Source organism: Pelobates fuscus, chromosome 6, assembly GCF_036172605.1.
Source record: "Pelobates fuscus isolate aPelFus1 chromosome 6, aPelFus1.pri, whole genome shotgun sequence".
NCBI lineage: Eukaryota > Metazoa > Chordata > Amphibia > Anura > Pelobatidae > Pelobates > Pelobates fuscus.
In genome coordinates, this window is record NC_086322.1 from 138,014,623 (window position 1) to 138,033,818 (window position 19,196).

General features: G+C 40.4%; 1 protein-coding gene across 1 annotated transcript in view; it reads right to left on the minus strand.

The window, feature by feature from the left end:
- Positions 1-398: 398 nt before the first annotated feature.
- Positions 399-19,196, minus strand: part of LOC134614477 (complement factor I-like) — a 62,563-nt gene continuing 43,765 nt past the window's right edge. The window contains exons 9-14 of the mRNA XM_063458353.1: positions 16,474-16,509; positions 15,976-16,079; positions 5,755-5,858; positions 5,048-5,331; positions 2,904-3,005; positions 399-765 (exon numbers count right to left, since the gene is read on the minus strand). Of these exons, the coding sequence (XP_063314423.1) occupies positions 548-765; positions 2,904-3,005; positions 5,048-5,331; positions 5,755-5,858; positions 15,976-16,079; positions 16,474-16,509 (848 nt within the window). The 3' untranslated portion in view covers positions 399-547. The remainder of the gene's footprint in view (positions 766-2,903; positions 3,006-5,047; positions 5,332-5,754; positions 5,859-15,975; positions 16,080-16,473; positions 16,510-19,196) is intronic.

The window sequence follows — 19,196 nt, forward strand, 5'->3', positions numbered from 1 at the left end:
TTGCAAGAGGAGGAGTAGGTGGTTACTCCGAATGAGTCTCAACACAAGAAAAAAGTTCAGTTAAAATAATTTCTCGCTTTTTAAAAAAAACAAACAAAAAAAACCTTTTTTTTATTTAGTTGTGGGAAGAGTGCTGAATCTAAACAGTGAGGAGAACACTAAAGTTCTAGGAATAAATGTGTACCATGTTCCTTTAATGAGAAAGCATAAAATAACACTTCAACAAACAAATGTCAAAATTGCCTAGTTCATGAACGTATGGAAATGTTGAAAAATCACTAAAATATTCAAAAGTTTTTTTAATAATTAGTTTAAATTTTGGCTTATTAATGAAAAATCTTCACATAAATCTTAAATCAACTAAATACAGAAATTAACAGCAAAATCACATGCGGAAATGTTGTATATTGGATGTTTATTAAAGTCAAATTAATGCAAAACAGTATAAGACAATCACATGTGAACGTTTATATGGATAAATGTTATAGAACAGATTTCTGATATTAATTGATTTATTTTTACACTGTATCTAGGCATGTAGGCAATGTCATGTGTTGTATTTACTAATAAGTGACCTTCCAACAATCCTACTTATCCACTCATGGTATTTAGCAACCTTTGTGTATACACCAGGGTATCCGGCTACTCCACAGTTCTCACCCCAGCTCACTATGCCCCAAACGTAAGCAACATTGTTAATATCAAAGCAAACAAGGGGACCTCCAGAGTCACCTTTGCATGCATCAATGGAGCCATCATATGTGCCTGAAAGGGAAAAAAAAGACATATTCTCAGAACAGCAACAGATAAATAAAATAAACAAGTGTTCCTCGATAAGGGCTAAATAGTCATATAATTACATTGCATTATATATTTTACCCTCCTTTTTGTTCTGCCAAATCATAAATTAAAATAAATAGTGTGATCACATTAGCTGTGAAATTAGTGACTAGTGCTGATCCTGCCCCAGTGGGCATGACTTATACCCCATCCACTATATAATTCCTCTGGACACGGTGTTCAGAGCTATTGTGAGCTGCATATAGCGTATTGCTTTTGCTATTTGCCTTAACCTTTTCTATTACTACATTTTTATTACTGAGAACTTTGGCTTGATTCCTAACTACAAACTTTAGCCACCTGGACCAACCACTGCTTAGACCGTCTTTGTCTCTTGGATTGCCATTTGGATTTGACACTTGATGTTATTTTTCCTTTGCCTTTCCCTGCTCATCCCATCTGCTCTCCCTAATCTACTGCAATTTCCTGCATGCTGAGCCCCACACTAACAAACATAAGTGTTTATGAATGTATAAAGTAAGATGTGTTTTCTTATGGCTTTCTTAAATGAGGTGAAGCTAAGCACTCAGCCTTGTATGAAATTAGGTGTGAAGAATTGCATAACTTCAGGTGTAATAATTCTGTATTGCAGTTTATAATCCCACTATAAATATCATTTCATGGGGAAAAAAAAGATCGGAATATATGAATACCCTGAAAATGGGCCCAAACCTGGTATTTTTGTTAGCTGCCACAAAGGTCCAGATTTATTTTACATGTGCCGTTACAGAGGAATACCAATGGCATAACAGACTGATCCTACCAATAAGGTCATCCAGATTCTAAATGCTAGCAAGTAATGATTTTTTTGCCAGTTCTTAGTTATCTTATATCTTATGATTTTGCTTGAATGTTTTTTGTTTTGTACATGTTTATTTTGGATGTGCAGTGAGCAAACATATGTATATATTGCATAAAAACATGACTGCTTAGTATGGCGGTCAAGCCCTGCCCCCCAAATGTATTTTTTTTAAATAAAACATTAATTACATCTGTTTGTTTTTTCCTTGAATAGATTTGTTCAGGGTCTCCCTGAGTTAAAAGAGTGATCATGCAGATGTGGACCCTGTGCTCACTGTGCTTAGATAAGTATAAGCTACACCTAACAATTGTCTAGGGTTGCGGTATTCTTGTATAGATAGGGAACTTGCAGGCATTTTGAACCTAGGATGAGTGAGATTAGTCTCATATGTTGGGAGTGATTCAAAAGCTTCTTTCAATGTATGTTAAATGTGTGCAGTGCTGTTAGAAAAGGATTTTATTTGTAAGCATTTCAGTATTTGACTATTAAATTCTCACAACTACATTAAAGCTGTTTTCCTTGCACTATAGGCTCCTAGAGTGCCTCCCTCTCTCGCACCCCCCTCCTGTAGCGCTGAAGAGGTTAAAACCCCTTCAGTCATGTACCTGAATCCAGCTGTCGCTGGGTCAGGCTCCATCCACGCTCAACCCTTGCCCCCGGAGGAGTCTTAATGCGTATACGCGTCAATGGGTGCGTTAGGATTTCCTGATAGGAAAGCATTAACCAATGATTTCCTATGGGGATCCCGGTGACGCTGGAAGTCCTCATGCATAGCGTGAGGACGTCAAGTGTCATCTAGACGACCAAAATTTGTATAAGCTCCTGGAAGTCCCTCTAGTGGCTGTCTGGTAGACAGCCACTAGAAGTGAAGTTAACCCTCAGAGGTAATTATTGCAGTTTCTCAGAAACTGCAATAACAACCACTGTAGGGTTAAGGGACCTGGGACATTGCACCCAGACCACTTCAATAAGCTGAAGTGGTCTGAGTGCCTAAAGTGTCTCTTTAAGTTCTATCCACAGTACAGTGCATGGACAGATGACGTTAATTAAAGGATGAGAAGGGGTGTCAAAATTGCATAATTTAATTTATTTCAGCAATCCCTGAACATTAGTCTATACATAACATTGCTGTTTATCCTAGCTTACTGTGCAGAGTTATATGCTTATTACAAAAAATATACATAAAAAACAAACAAACAGTTTTTTATTGAAGGAGTTCAAAAGTAATGTATTACTTCAAGACATAAGACACGACACTAACCTGCACATTCCATTTTGTCAAGGAAACGCTCCTTGTAAACTGATGAGCAATTTTCCATTAAGAACACATGACCATACTTCAGGTGAAAAACTTTGGCTAGTCCTACAATGAAAATAAATAAAAGATTATAGAGCATTCTTTAAAATAGTACCTGGCATATTCTATACATTCTGTGGCAAGCAGAAATAAACCATTTTTAAAAAGTCTCCAGTACTATATTTTAGCGTAAAAGAGAACTGTTTCACAACTTGGCCCAAAATATTGTTTTATACATGTACACAGAGGCAAAAATAGCAGTGTTTTGGACATGGTTACAGATAAGGACAAACAGGTAATTAAAAGAGAGTCTCCCTAATTGTATTATTACCGTAGACTATGTCAAAGTATGAACCCTGTCTTAGACTACAGTACCATCACGTGTTTTTAATCACCATACTGTGATTCACCTGTACATCTCCTTTGTAATAATTTTTTTATCTTGTAAATTATGAATTATTAAGTTGATGGATGCATGTTGCCACAGCAGCAAAAGCAATGAGATGTAATCAATAAATACTTTATTTTTCCTATTTGGTTCTCAGAATGGGAATCTGTAGACATGTGACTTTGCAGTCAAAGTCATGTTATCACTACTTGTTTTCCTCTAATTAAGAGTTACCCATAGTACAAGGAACGCTGCAGGTGTGGGTGCAAAAAACTAATTTTTTTACTTCTAAATTATTTCTAAATAACTTAATTATTAAAGATTAGTTTTGAAGTTGAACAGTAGATCATAGAGAATTGCATACGATGTTGCAAATATGTATAATCAATATGTAGACCTCTCCACATTTAGAGACTTATCCACGCTTGAAGTTGAGCATTTAGTAACCTTGAACAGCAGATGGGTTTTTATAATTAACATTATGTTCAAGGGAAATTAATACACTGAAATCAAATACCCACCAGATATTTTTGTTCATTAAGTGAATAGATGATAATTTACTGAATTGCTCAGTACATATATCATAAGTCTATGTGTATGGGGTCCTACGATGTATTCTGGAAAATGAATATGTTTAACAGAGAACTAGACTGATTTTAAAGAATCTGCCTTCTTGGATCTTATTTAGAGGGGTAGACACTGATGACACCTTCACCTTAACAGCAGTTATTACCCAAATGTTAAACCCTTATGGCTGTTGGAGGTTGGCAAGGAATGTGGCAGTTACAGGCTTACATAAACATTTGGATTAGGCATAGACATCAGATTCTAAATTTGAGCCATGATTGGAAGTATTCACTTAAAACTAAATCTAACAGAAAGTATTTATTTGATAGTGGACATAACAGAAGAGCCACCTGACTATGAAACTAAATTAAACTGAAGAAAATCCAAGCACTACTAGCATTGACAATAGTAAAATTGACAGGACTAGATAGGAGAATGGTCTTGAACATTCTAAAGCTGTAAAAGCTCGCTATCCTAGATTTGGCAAGACAAGCCAAATCACTAGTCTCAGGAGGAGATGAAACATCTGTAGATTAAGGAAATGACTCATGATGTTGGGGATTCCTGCCTTTTAAACCCAAGTGATGTTTGAGGGCATAGATCTCCACAGACACCGAAACATGAAGGAAATTACAAAGGAGAATGGATAAGGGTATTACAACAGATACACTACAGAAATGAGCTAAGGGAGTGTTAAAGGGTGCAGTGCAACTAGGTCTTTTACCTTTGAAAGCGGATTTTATTTGTCTTTAACTCATGGGAATGCTCTTTACAGTTGCCCACCCAACGATCTTATTAACAACTTGTATGGATGTTATGTGAGCACATTCTCGCTTACCGGTCTCCATTTAGTCACACTGTCACATACCTCTAACCTGTATAGCATCACCCTGCCCTGCTCAACCCTAGGAGTGACAGTTTAGTTAATTTAACTCTTGCATATTTTGCGTGATGGATTTGTATGGGAATATAGTTACATCATAGACTTGGCAAAAAATTTCCTTAACATTCCTATAGTACAAATATATCTATCTATATATATGTATATATAAAGATCCGAGCATATAAAGATATGTTTAATTGTTTAATATATAAAGAATCATTAATATGTTATGGCAAGGAAGACAAAAAAATATACACTTTTATAAGTTACCTTCTTGCCGTCCCCATCCAGAAACTACACAGCGGTCTCCAGGCATAAATTGGTAAGGTGACCATGGAACGCAGGCAGCTACAAGGTTATTATCATATTGCATGCACTCTGGTTTTTTATGTATGTTGATCACTTCCAATAGAGCAATGTCATTTTCATATGTGTCAGGATTATAAAATTCATGAACCTTCACAGTTTTCACTGGATAGGAGTCGATGTCTTGGTCGTGGTGCACCAAATTTAGGAGCTCAAGCATTATACGGTATTTCTGAGGTTGGTTTGCCCTGCAAAAGAGACATCTTTGCGTCAACAAATCATAGAATATACGCGTTGAAGGTAATCTGTTTTTATAAAATACTGTAGCACTGGCTTGTTTTATATAATTGCCATTAAACCATGATGGCAAAAAATATAATTGGCCTGTCACAATGACGTGTTTAGTTTAGTTTATGATACAGTTATTTAAGTTTGTTGTGCATCAATACAAGTCACATCATCAATGCAGCTCATTGTTGCTTCTCCCATCTTTGCCTACTCTTTTTTTTTTTCTATTTTGGCTTCAAATTTTTTTTCTTTGTTTATCCTCCACATTTCCAACGTAATATGGTGCCCTCTATGGTTGTCTAGTTCACCTAAATAGATAAATCATGATATGAGCATGTTACTAGTAGTGTAAATACAATATACTATTTTATACAATAACTAACCTGACACAGTGAGCGGCTGTCAATACCCAGCAGCCTCCAATGTAAATTCCACCACAGTTTAGTGCATTCCCATCTTTGATTGCCACCTGCCATGGAAACTGGTTCTAAAGGCAAAACAAATAAAAAAAGAAAAATTGTATACATATACTGGCACAAATAATATACAGGTTCAGTTTTCACAGAACAAAAAAAAACCAAGGATTTGTAAATCTGACTTCTAACTGTTTTTTTTTTTTTATTAAAGATATTTGTATTGATTAATTTAGTTACAGTGCAATATTGTGCAAACATTTTTTGCATGTTTTTCATAACATTTATAATATACTGTATTTACTCGAATCTAATGTGCACCTGTTTTTGGAAAATAAAGTTTCTAAAATTTGAATGCACATAGATTTGATGGCGCATTACATTCGGGGCAACATTTTAAATTGTTCAGCAAATTGCAATTCTGACGAAGTCACACAGACAAATTAAAACTGGTGAATTAAAACTAGTCAATTCAAATAGGCGAATTCACACAGGTGAATCCACACAGGCAAATTTTGTTTTTCTGAAAGAAGACTTAAGAAAAAATAGACTTAACAAGTAACAGTAAAATTGAAATGCAATCACTGTTACTATGGTATATTTTACTATGGTATATGGCAATAAACATTTTCACTGTAGCACAATTTATTATTTATTATTGCCATTTATATAGCGCCAACAGATTCCGTAGCGCTTTACAATATTATGAGAGGGGGATTTAACTATAAATAGGACAATTACAAATAAACTTACAGGAACAATAGGTTGAAGAGGACCCTGCTCAAACGAGCTTACATTCTATAGGAGGTGGGGTGTAAAACACATTAGGACAGGAAATATCAATCAAATAAGGTGGGCTGCCCTTTAGGAGAGGGCAAGAGACAGGTATGTGAGGTAAGGGTTAGTCTTGGAGGCCATAAGCTTTCCTAAAGAGATGGGTTTTAAGGCACTTCTTAAAAGATGCAAGACTAGGGGAGAGTCTGATGGCGGTAGGCAGGCTATTCCATAGGAAGGGAGCCGCCCGTGAGAAGTCCTGCAAGCGCGAGTTGGCCGTACGAGTGCGGACAACGGACAGGAGGTGGTCACGGGCAGAACGGAGAGACCGAGAAGGGACATACCTATGGATCTGTGAGGAGATATAAGAGGGGCTAGAGTTGTTCAGTGCTTTATAGGTGTGAGTTAGTACCTTGAATTGACTCCTATAGCATACAGGAAGCCAATGTAAGGACTGGCAGAGGAGTGAGGTGTGAGAGAAACGACTAGAGAGGAAAATCAATCTAGCAGCAGCATTCATTACGGACTGTAAAGGTGCAGTACGGCTATTGGGAAGACCAATCAGGAAAGGGTTACAATAATCCATGCGGGAAATTACTAGAGCATGGACAAGCTCCTTGGTAGTATCTGGTGCAAGAAAGGGGCGGATGCGGGCTATGTTTTTAAGATGGAATCTACAGGATTTGGCAACATGCTGGATGTGAGGCTCAAAGGTGAGACCAGAGTCAAGTATGACGCCAAGACAGCGCGCTTGCAAGGATGGACTGATGTTGGTACCACAAACTTGGAGGGAGAGCGAAAGAGGAGGATCAGTATTAGGAGGAGGAAAGAGAAGGAGCTCAGTTTTTGAGAGATTGAGTTTCAGAAAGCGGGATGACATCCAGTCAGAGATGGAAGAAAGGCAAGCAGTGACACGTTGCAGGACGGCAGGGGAGAGGTCCGGGGAGGAGAGATATAGCTGGGTGTCATCAGCGTACAGGTGGTAGTGAAATCCAAAAGAGGTGATAAGTTTGCCAAGAGAGGCAGTATAAAGAGAAAATAGAAGGGGACCAAGGACGGAGCCTTGGGGAACTCCAACCGAGACAGGGCAAGGGGAGGAGGTATCATTAGAAAAGGAGACACTGAATGAGCGTTGGGAGAGATAAGAGGAAAACCATGAGAGGACAGAGTCACAGAGACCAAGCGATTGAAGAGTTTGAAGAAGGAGAGCATGATCAACGGTGTCAAAGGCCGCTGAGAGGTCAAGAAGAATTAGTATGGAGTAGTGGCCTTTGGATTTAGCTGCGATTAGGTCGTTAGTAACTTTGATAAGGGCAGTCTCTGTAGAGTGGAGAGGGCGGAAGCCAGATTGAAGGGGGTCAAGGAGAGAGTTGGAATTGAGGAAATGAGACACACGGGTAAAGACAAGTCTTTCCAGAAGCTTTGAGGAAAAAGGGAGCAGAGATATGGGACGGTAGTTAGAGGGGGTGGATGGGTCGAGGGATGGTTTTTTTAGTATAGGTACTACAGTGGCATGTTTAAGGTCAGCAGGGACGATGCCAGAAGAGAGCGAGCAGTTGAAGATGTGTGTTAGAGAAGGCACGAGACAAGTGGAGAGAGATCTAATAAGGTGAGATGGGACAGGATCGAGCGGGCAAGTGGTGGGGCGAGAGGAGCAAAGAAGAGCAGCCACCTCTTGGTCAGTAGCTGGGGAGAATGTCTGAAGGGTAGGAAAGGCATGATCTATGTGTGATTGAGAAACAGAAAGGCAAGGAGGGGAGAATTCTTTCCTTAGCTGTTCAATCTTGTCAGTGAAGTAACATGCAAAGTTATCAGCAGTAAGGTTAGTTTTGGGGGTGGCCACAGCAGGGCGAAGAAGAGAATTAAAGGTGTGTGTGTGTATATATATATATATATATATATATATATATATATATATATATACACAGCTAAAAAATGTTTTTGCTGGCAAATGTAATGTGCATTTATGCAAGAAGATATAGTTATATATATATATATAACTATATCTTCTTGCATAAATGCACATTACATTTGCCAGCAAAAACATTTTTTAGCTTCCAGGTTGCAAAAATTGAGGTGCGCATTAGATTCGATATCGCATTAGATTTGAGAAAATACTATATTTTTGTAAATTATTGTTCATTGTCACAATTCAATACCATTTATCAATTCCTACAACCATACCAAACCTAAGCTACATTCTTCCTACATACATTCCTCTATAAGAGGAAAACTAAAGAAACAAAAAAAAGAGAAAAGGAAATCACATACTGCTGTTATATATTTTTTTAACTATTGTTCTAATGACATCTGGGGCTGAACTAGGATTATTTCAGGATCTATGTTCTTTTCTGATACAATACCCAGGGATTCCATGTTTTTTTTTTTTTTTTTTTTTTTTTTAATTCTTTATTTTGGTTGTGCATTGTTGAGTACTTATGAAACATAAACATGTCAAATAAGAGCTTTACATCTTGTATCAGGCAATAAAATTATACATGTTGAGAGTGCTGCACATTTTTTTTTTTTTTTTTAAAGAAGAGAAAAACATTGAGGAATAGTGGCGTTCAGTGTGTTGGGTGTAAATGAGTGAAGAGAATATTCTCCTAGGCTACGCACTGACTATGATTATGAGGTATATAGATGTAAAGGTAAGGTGATGAGTCTATTACAGCTTACTGGTGAGTAGGAGATCAGACCTTTAGATAAACATGCGTGCAGTCTGTAGATGTGCGTTATTAAAGGCAGGTATAGAAGCTGGGAGCTGTAATTGAGTATGTTGAACAGTGCGGAGAACCAGGCTGTAGGGGATATTAAAAGGTGGTATCACCGTAATGAGACCTGATTTTACTTAATATTAACTCAGGGCTGGGTGTAGGTCTAAATGTACATGTAACGGTTTCCGCGTTAGGGTGTTCGTAGTGTGGGTGGTGCCCTCGTCTTTTCAGGGAGGGGGTGCTGCATGCCTTCGTGGAAGGCCGACCTCTCAGTGGAGGTATTGCCCCTAACCAAGGGGGTAGCGGGGGGGTATAAATGATTCAGCGGTTGCGCATGTGTGGCTAAGAGGAACCGGACTAGGTTCATAGGAGGCATCTCTTTATGGGTGCCTGGTGTTGTGGTAGAATGCCTAATCTCCCTACCCCTGGGTGGTACAAGCCGAGGATCTTGTCCTCGTGTGGGAGATTCTGCAGTGGTAAACAAAAGAAAAGGAAAAACATATGTATAACAACATTTGGTGAAAGTAAGCAAATAAAATCAAATAAAATCATAGCGATACATTTTTTGCGACTTCGCAACTGTGCGACTTGGAGCTGCTGGTCGAGTAAGGCCCCTCAGTGGGTATAGGTCGGTCTAGGAATGTCTCTGCCAGTCAGGTGTCCAGCTGGTTATCGCTTGCTGATCTCGGCACAAATGGTGTCACATTGGATGGGTCCCATCCGTGGGTGCGATTTAGGCCCGTCGGGGCCGCAGTCTCCTCCTGGATATCCAGAGCTGCAAGGAACGCAGGAATATCAGTCCCTGTGGTTATTTTACGGGTAGTCCCTTTATGTGTAATAAGAAGTGATCGTGGGGGTCCCCACCTGTAGGGCACTCCTGCCGCCCGTAGTTGGGCCGTGACGTGGGTCAAGGATTTTCGCCACTGCAGGGTGGCTTTGGATAAGTCCTGGTAAAAGGACAATTGTGAGTCCTCAAATGTAATTGGGGTCTTGTTTCTTACCGCTGTCATTATTTGCCCCTTGTCGTGAGGTTGTGCGCAGCGGAGAATAACATCGCTCGGTGTTGTAGTGTTGGTAGCATTGGACGTCGGTAGGCGGTACATCCCAGCGATGTTTACTTTTTTGGCGGTGGCGGGTGGCAGCACTGTGGCTAGTAACCGTCTTACATAGTGTGGTAGTTCCTCCTGAGGTATGGTGGCTGGTATGCCCCTGATTTTAATATGGTTGCGGCAGTACCTGTCCTCCTGTGTTGCCACTTGTATTGATAGAGCCTGTTGAGCTGCCTGTAGTTGGGCTATAGAGGTCTGTATATTGGAGGTGTCTTGACGGAGCTCTTTGACCTCTGCTTCTGTAGCTGCCAGTCTGCCTGTGAGCTGCTGCATGGAAGATTTCAGGATGGGCAGGTCAGCAGCAAGTAGGCCTTGAATGTCCTGTAGCATGGTAGATAGGATTTGAAGGTCCTGTTTAGTTGCAGGCTCAGTGTTGCTAACAGAGGTTGTGGATTTTGGCTGTGCGTCTTCTTTTGGGCTTTGCAGCTGGGGTGCTGCAGGGGCAATTGTGTGGGGAGGCCCTGGTGAGGGTGGGTGGTCGGGGGCCGCCATAGTGGCTGATGTGTGTCGTTGGAGCATGACACCTATGTCCCTCTGTTCGGGTACGTTACCGTGGGTGGATTTCTGTGTTCTGCGCCCCATGGATGTATTGGCAGTCGTTGTTTGGGGTGACCACAGCACCGCTGCGTTTTCGTCAGGATCCCCGCCCCAGAGATACTCGAGGTCGCGGTATGAAGGCTTGTGGTAGGCCCCGGTTTTGCGTTTTGCCTTCAGATGCTTCGGGGAGTACTGGAAGGGCATCTGTGGATTCAGCAGGGTGTCCCCGGGCTGTTTAGGGCGTTTGCAGTGTCGGATGGCTGCTTGTTACCGAGATATTGTCGGGATTGCGAGTTAGATTTGCGGAGCTGGGAGAAATGGCGTCCGGTCCGGTTCAGTGCCAGGCTCCGCCCCGTCCATGTTTTTTTATGTAACCTCGTCCTAATCATGTTTTTAAATTACCCTTTTTCCATGCAACACTGAAATTTTATTTGCGTTATAATTTTGTTTAGACCAGGTATTTGTAGGGGCGGACATGGGTATGTGGAGAGGGGGTAGTTACTTGTGGGGGGAGCAGGGGATTGTAGGGGGGGAGCATGGGTTTGTACAGAGGGAGGCAGGTACTTGTGGGGGGGAGTAGGAGTTTTGTTGGGGGGAGACCAGGGGTTTGTAGAAAGGGGACAGTGATTGTGGGGAGGCAGGGGTTTGTAGAGGAGGGTCAGGGACTTGTGGGGGGAGCAGGGGTTTGTAGAGAGGCGGTCAGATACTTGTGGGGGGGGGGAGCAGGGGTTTGTAGAGAGGTGGTCAGGTACTTGTGGGGGGGAGCAGGGGTTTGTAGAGAGGTGGTCAGGTACTTGTGGGGGGAGCAGGGGTTTGTAGAGAGGTGGTCAGGGACTTGTGGGGGGAGCAGGAGTTTGTAGAGAGGAGGTCAGGGACTTGTGGGGGGAGCAGTAGTTTGTAGAGAGAGGGTAAGGTACTTGTGGGGGAACAAGGGTATGTAGAGAGGGGGTCAGGTACTTGTGGGTGAAGCAGGGGGTTTATTGGGGGGTTGACCGGGGGTTTGTAGAGAGAGGGGGGAAGGGATTTTGAGGGGGGATTAAATGTTTGTAGAGGAGGGGCAAGGATTGTAATTGTGCCTATTGAGGTATTAGTCTGAATTAGAAATAAATAAGCTTAATAATATTTTCATTCTCGATGTATTTTGAGATATATATATATATATATATATATATATATATATTAATATCAAAATACACTAAGGTAAATTCAAATATATATACACACACACAATTCTTGGAAACATTAAAAAATAAAATTGCGGGTGTTTGTTTTATATTTTAACGGGGGGGGGGAGGAGGGGGGTGTCCCGCCCCAGGTGCCAAATACTTTACAAACCTCCTAATTGGGAAGTAAAACATCATTCATTGACCTGTGTAGTCTACTAAGCATTTGAGACTTGCAGATGCCTGAAAAGCATAAAAAGCAAATCTTACTAAGTATATCCCCAAACATCTTTTTACTGACTACCCTGAAGCTGACCTTTGTTAAACAGTCTAGCTGATGATGTCACTTTGCAGGGAGCAAAGCAGAGAAGACCATAGATTATCTGTTGGATTAGTGTTCCTTAAACCCAGGAACGAACTATTGGTAGACTTGGAAAATTATTTCCAATATACCTTGACTGATTTTCAGTACTATCCCAAATGTTGCAGAGATTACATTTCTATCCTTCCAACACCTATGACATCACCTGATCCACAACTCACCACCTTCCCTCTCCTCATCTCCTACATAGAAATAAACCTTGTTCCCTATTGCAGAAGTACACTGGTATACAATTAAAGCACTATCATTGCACAGTGAGTTTAACCCCTTAAGGACACATGACATGTGTGACACGTCATGATCCCCTTTTATTCCAGAAGTTTGGTCCTTAAGGGGTTAAATGTTAAGCGTTATTGGGCGGGCGGAGCTAGCAGTGCAACAGGACAGAGGTGCTCTTGAGAGCTCCATGCTACATAACCTGAAAACGGTGGATTTACGGTGGAAAACGGGTGTCCAACTAGCTGAAAACCGTCTCAACAGCTGGGAAAAGAGGAAATGGGGCGAGAAAACAAACAACCAAGAGCGGACAAGGGCCTGATGAGCCGCGACATCAGGGAATTGCTGAGAGGCAACCAGAAATCACCATGGGACAAAATGGCAGCAGGAGAGTATGAATCCTCCTGCTTTTTGGAGTGCATATTTTCCGACCCAGGTGAGGGAGCTGCGGCCCAAACTACCGAAGGTGTCTAACACCCAGACACCCCCCGTGGGGGAACCAGTCACGGCAGACCAACTAAAAGGAATGCTGGCCGAGCTGCGGACGAATATCACGTCTGATATGGGCTTCATCATAGACGCCATTGAAGGCGCCACCTTAAGACTAACCCTGATGGAAGCCCTCTCGACAACCCAGGACTCTAGAATCACCTCATTGGAGAAGCAAGTTGCTGCACTCCAGACACAACAAAAGGCCAATACCGACAGAATAGACACCACTGAAGATCAGAGACGGCGGTACAATTTGAAGATCCACGGTGTACCGGACACTGTTAGCCTACCTGAGTTGCCACATTTCATTCACCGCCTGCTCAGCATGCTGTTACCACCAAAGCAGTCCAAGGCAATAAAACTAGACGGCATGTTCCGGTTACCGAAGCCAGGTACAGCACCACCTGCGGCCCACACCGATCTGATCATCCACTTCCAATCCCTCCAGGACAGGGCCATCCTCCTCTCAGCACTAAGGGGACAGACCCCTCTCCTGTTTGAAGGCTCCACACTCTTGTTCCTCCCAGACCTAACCCGAAGCACCACCGCATGGCACAGGGCCCTACAACCACTCCTGCAAATTCTCTGGCGACAGAATGTCCAATACAAGTGGGGGGCTTCCAAGAATACTCATCTTTATGCATTAGGGCACTTCACACTGGGTGAAGACTCTACAGATGCTGGACTCTAGACTACAACAGCTGGGCCTGATTACGCCACCATGTGGCAAAAAGCCGCAAGAGGGGCGACTTGAAGGGACATGAACTGCAGTCCTACATCCAATGCACTTCCTACAGGTTTACAACCCACACCACCGAGAACCGCAGTTTTCTTTTCTTTTCATTTCTTATCTTAGCACACCACATACAGCTATTCTCTTATAGCTGAGTTCAGGTTATTTGTATTTTGTGTTTAAACAGTTAGTTAGCCCAGACCACCTCGCCCAATAGCCAGCCCTTAAAGGCTTGCAGGCCTACAGGCCGATCAGAGTCAGTTCTAACATGGGGCGACATTGCTGTAACCTCCCCCCCCCCCCCTCCCTTAACACTTGCCATCCTCTATAAGCTTCAACTGACAACAGCACAACTTTGAACAGAGGGTCACCCTCACTAATGGTTAATTTGTGTACACCTCTCATGACTTCACAGGGATTTACTTGTTTTGTATTTCATATCTGAATATGGTGATATATTTTCCTTAAATCATTTAAAAAGCTTTCACCATGCTATTACCCTTCTGACAATGACCTTGATTGATGGCATTACCAGAATGTCTAATCTCATATTGCAAACTTGTGAACAAGTTTATGGTGAATGACAAAAAAAATAAAGAACTAACAAAAATAAATGTAAAACATTGTTGGAGTAACATTAAAATCACTATGCGACCTTTAGTTTAACAAAATCGTGGCAGTGAAAACGTATGTTCTTCCTATTATGCACAAATAAAATAAAGAATTAAAAAAAAAAAAAAAAATCACTATGCATGTATCCCGCAGCATTCTCAGCCAATAATTATTTATTTATTTACAAAATATTTTACCAGGAAGGATACATTGAGATTTATCTCGTTTTCAAGTATATCCTGGGTCCACAAAACATTGCATTGTTACAATAGGGTACAATAAAATACAAAAACAATATTAATACACAATATATACAAAAGTTAACATAGAACAGGTAGGAAATATATAATCAACCATGACAGGTGCATTCTGTTTTGAGATATGTAGAGAGGGATTTCTTAAAGGATTTTCGGCTGGGGGAAGATTTGAAAATGTGTGGACGGTCGTTCTATGATTGCGGTGCTCTCTAGGAAAATGAGGATTGAGACGCTTTCTTTTTGTATTGAGGTAAATTAAATAAAGTGCTGGTACTGGATCGGAGGTTACAGGATGTGGGAACAGCTGGGGAGAGCATTCTGCTTAGGTAGGGTGGGATCTTCCCAGAAAAGCTCTTAAACACATGACTGTAAAAATGAAGGGTGCGTCTGGATTTCAGCGACAGCCAGTTTAGCTCTTTTAGCATGTCACAATGGTGTATCTTGTAATTACATTGTAGCACAAAGCAGCAAAACAAGTTATACAATGTAGTAAGTTTATTAATGTGGGTTTCCGGTGCAGGTGCATATACTACATCCCCATAATCGATGATTGGCATTAGCATTTGCTGTACAATCTTTTCCTTTACTGTATGGCTTAGGTATGATTTGTTTCTCTACAGGGCACCAAGTTTTGATGCAAGAGTTTCAGCATTTTGGAAGCCAAAATATAGAGTGGGGTCTGACAACATACCCAAGTATTTGAAAATACATACTATATACCTTATAATGAATTCTGCCCAAACATGACTGGAATTACTATTGCTAATGTGGAAATAAATGCCTTAGCTATACCAGAGAATAAGGATGGACAACAGGTATCAGGGACCAAGAAACTGGTCTGACTTGTTTTTTCTTTAAAATTACTATTATTTATCTGGTGCCGACATATTCCGCAGAGCTGCACAATATGTAAACAAGCAAGTTCTAACAATACATGATTGACATGCTGGAACAGTAAGTGAAGAAGTAAAATACAATACAAAAACTGGACATGATACTAATGGCTGAACTGGCTTTGTTTTAAAAAATATGCACTTTTGAAATCATATAAATGCCAATTCTTGTAAATGCTGCATTTGTTTGTTTTATTTTCCGATCTACAGTGTTTGGTTGATATTTGAGATTTATTTGAAAATTAATAAATGTAAAAATTATAACGGTAACTTTGTAAAATCATTATATGTGGATCACGCTGTTACCTTCACTGCAAGTTCTCCTCCAATGATTCTCTTGCGTCGAGTATGCAGTTGAGGTCGTACACCACAGGTCAGTGTTGGAATGAAACTCTGTGCTAGCCTTCTCTCTACATGTAGAAATCAAGGATTAGTGTTAGTGAAACATGAAACTCAAAGAACATCCGCACTTAAGCTAGACTTTGCAGATCATGTAGACTTAACTATATACATTTTCAAGAAGTGGTCTATACGGAAAAAAAACGACACATTTTGTAGACACTGAGTTGGTATCACTCAGATTGGTATCATAAAAGTATTATACATATGTGCATTGAGAGGTTAAACATTCTTTCAAAATACAAAAGCATTGCTATTAATTATTAACAACATAATCCAAAATAATTATACCCCAAAGGAATATCAGTAAAGGTTTGTGATATTTAATAATTGGCATGTCCACAAAGTCCACCTTCCCTAGTTATCTACTATTTTTTACTTTTACACATTCTGAGGTATGTTTACCTTCATCCATATCACGGTTTACTGCAATGTGTTCTTCTGCATCAAAAGAAAAATTACATTAGTAATAAGAAAATATTATTGTATAATAAATAGTGGCACAGTTTCCTACATAATATTGAACAATTTTAAGTGAAAAAAATCACTGCTTTGCTATCAAATTTTCAATTACAATCTACCAAGACTTTAAAAAAAAAAATTCAAAGAATGATATTTCTGCTCGGTTAAAGTGGCAAGTACGATTCGAGTACATAAATATGGTAATGGATTATTTACAAATTTTAGTGGGTTTATATACTATTTATGCTTACTACAGTTGTGGACAAAGATTACACCAGTTTAATGAGTAAAGGCACAATATAATAAGGGTGAATTATTATGCGCAGTAAATCTGTGTAAATGCCTAACTTTTAATAAAGTGATACAGATATGTTTGATATGTTGGTTTTAAAAGGGGATATGATACAGATTGTAAGCATACAATAACGTTGGTTATACACACCAATGTAAACTCATTACAGTTGAGTAGCACACATACATTCTGCTATAGGATTTTGTGGTGTTTATTCAATAAATCGGGAATTGTGGTGACTGTGCAAGAGCATTGCATATTGCAGGCCATAACAATTGAAATTTAAAAATTTCAGATTTAGAGAATTGTTTCCAGTTTGATTACATTGACCTAAAACTTGCTTACAGTATTATACTGAAAAATGGTAACCTAGGAAATATTATTAGAGCAGATGATGTTGTTTCAAGAACACAGCACTGATATTTTAAAATGATATAAAATCTCAATATAACAAAAAATATTTTAAAAATGTGTAAATAAAAAAATACAATGTTTCAAAATATGAAGTAATTTTGAAAGTTTATCTAAACATTTTAAAACATTTGAAAAGCATGAGGCCCATATACGAATTTTTCTCCCCAGTTAAATGGTCAGTGTAAACACTATAACCACTTTACCTTACAGAAGTGGTTTTGGTGTAAAGACCCTGTCCTCACAGCCTATTTTTTTAAAATAATCTTTTATTTCTGTGTGTAGGCCGCCACCCTGGACTGCCAGTCAGCCAGCTATAATACTCTTGTCCTGCCTGTCAATATCAGTTTTGTCAATTTTATGTCTGGTGTCATACAACATGCTAACCCTAAACATAGTGGACACGCTGCACAGTTTTTCCCTGTAGCTGTGTGTGACGAAGTGCCCTTCGCCACTTGTGCCTAGAGGGGACTACTGGCTAGCCTCCTGCCTTCTGACTATGGCCCCTGTTCTGAAAGCTGTATTTTCCCCTGCAGAAAGGTTTATTTGTGTATTTCTGCATATTTCTGACTTTCAGTATGTTAGTGCTACCCCAGATAGCTATGCCATGGAGCCTATTCGTGTAACAAAAGACAATGGAAAAGACTTTGGCTCCATGGCAATTGAACTGTATGTATGTGATCTGAGCGCCATTCGGTAATAATGTGCACTCAGATCTAAGCTATCTGGGGATATGTTGCATGTATATGTTTTATGTAGTAATTGTAACACTGTGTAATTTTATGTCTTTTTGCAACCATGTGGTTAATGGAGTCTTGCCTCTGTCCTGGGAGATAATTTGATTACTTCCCAATTATCTCCAGGATAGAGAGGAGGGATTGTGATGTCACTGTGGGAGTGTTTTGTTTGTATTGTCTGTGATTGGCTAATATCCAATATGTGTCCCATTGTTCCATCAGGTCCTCTAGGGGAGTGTCCACCTGGTGGACACTTGCATAAATACTGGGCAGGTAGCCCTCAATAAACCAGACCTACTTGCACCTTTCTTGAAGCCTTAGCTCATGCTTGGGGGAAGGGATACCTACACTCTGGGGATTGCTATAATCACTTACTCCCCAGAGTAAGCTCTTGTAAGAGCTTGATTTGTTCCTGCTATGCTCTCCGGATTTAGGAGAGGTTCACCCACTGGGAGCTGGATCCTGGTCGTGGATATAGGGTGGGTGAGAGACGGCGAGACCCCGGCACAGCTGCATTGCTGGAAGTGGGGTCCGCAGTGCTGATGGTGTCGGTTGGAGTGCTCAGAGTCCTCGGCAAGCGCTAGGAGCATCGATTGGCGGAGGTACTCGGTCGGAGTGCCAGCGTTCCGTCACACTGTGACACAGCCAGCAATAGCTCAGGGCTAACAGTGGCATCATAGATATATTTATACAGCTATGCAAAAAGTTACCAGCCCCTGCTGGACTATAACTCCTGTCATGTTCTGTGAGACTTCTAATGTAATGACATGGTGAATCAACCACTTGACAAAAAGTTATGTATAAATTTACACTAATCAGCCACAACATTAAAACTACTGATAGGTAAAGTTAATCATATTAATTATATCATTAGAATGGAATATGTCAAGGGGTGGGAGCAAGTGAGCAGTCAGTTCTTGAATTTCATGTGTTGGAAGCAGGAAAAATTGCAAAGCGAAAAGATCTGAGTGACTTTGACAAGGGCCAAATAGTCATTTCTAGATGGTTCAGAGCATCTCCAAAAAAGCAAGTCTACCAAAAGTGGTGCTAGAAAGAACAACAGGTGAACTGGAGTGAGGGTCATGGGTGCCCCAGGGCTCATTGATACACATGGGGAGCCAAAGCTATTCTGTCTGGTCCGATCACACAGAAGGGCTACTATAGCTCATATTGCTGAAAAACCTAATGCTGGCCATGAAAGAAGATATAGTGCATCACAGTTTGCT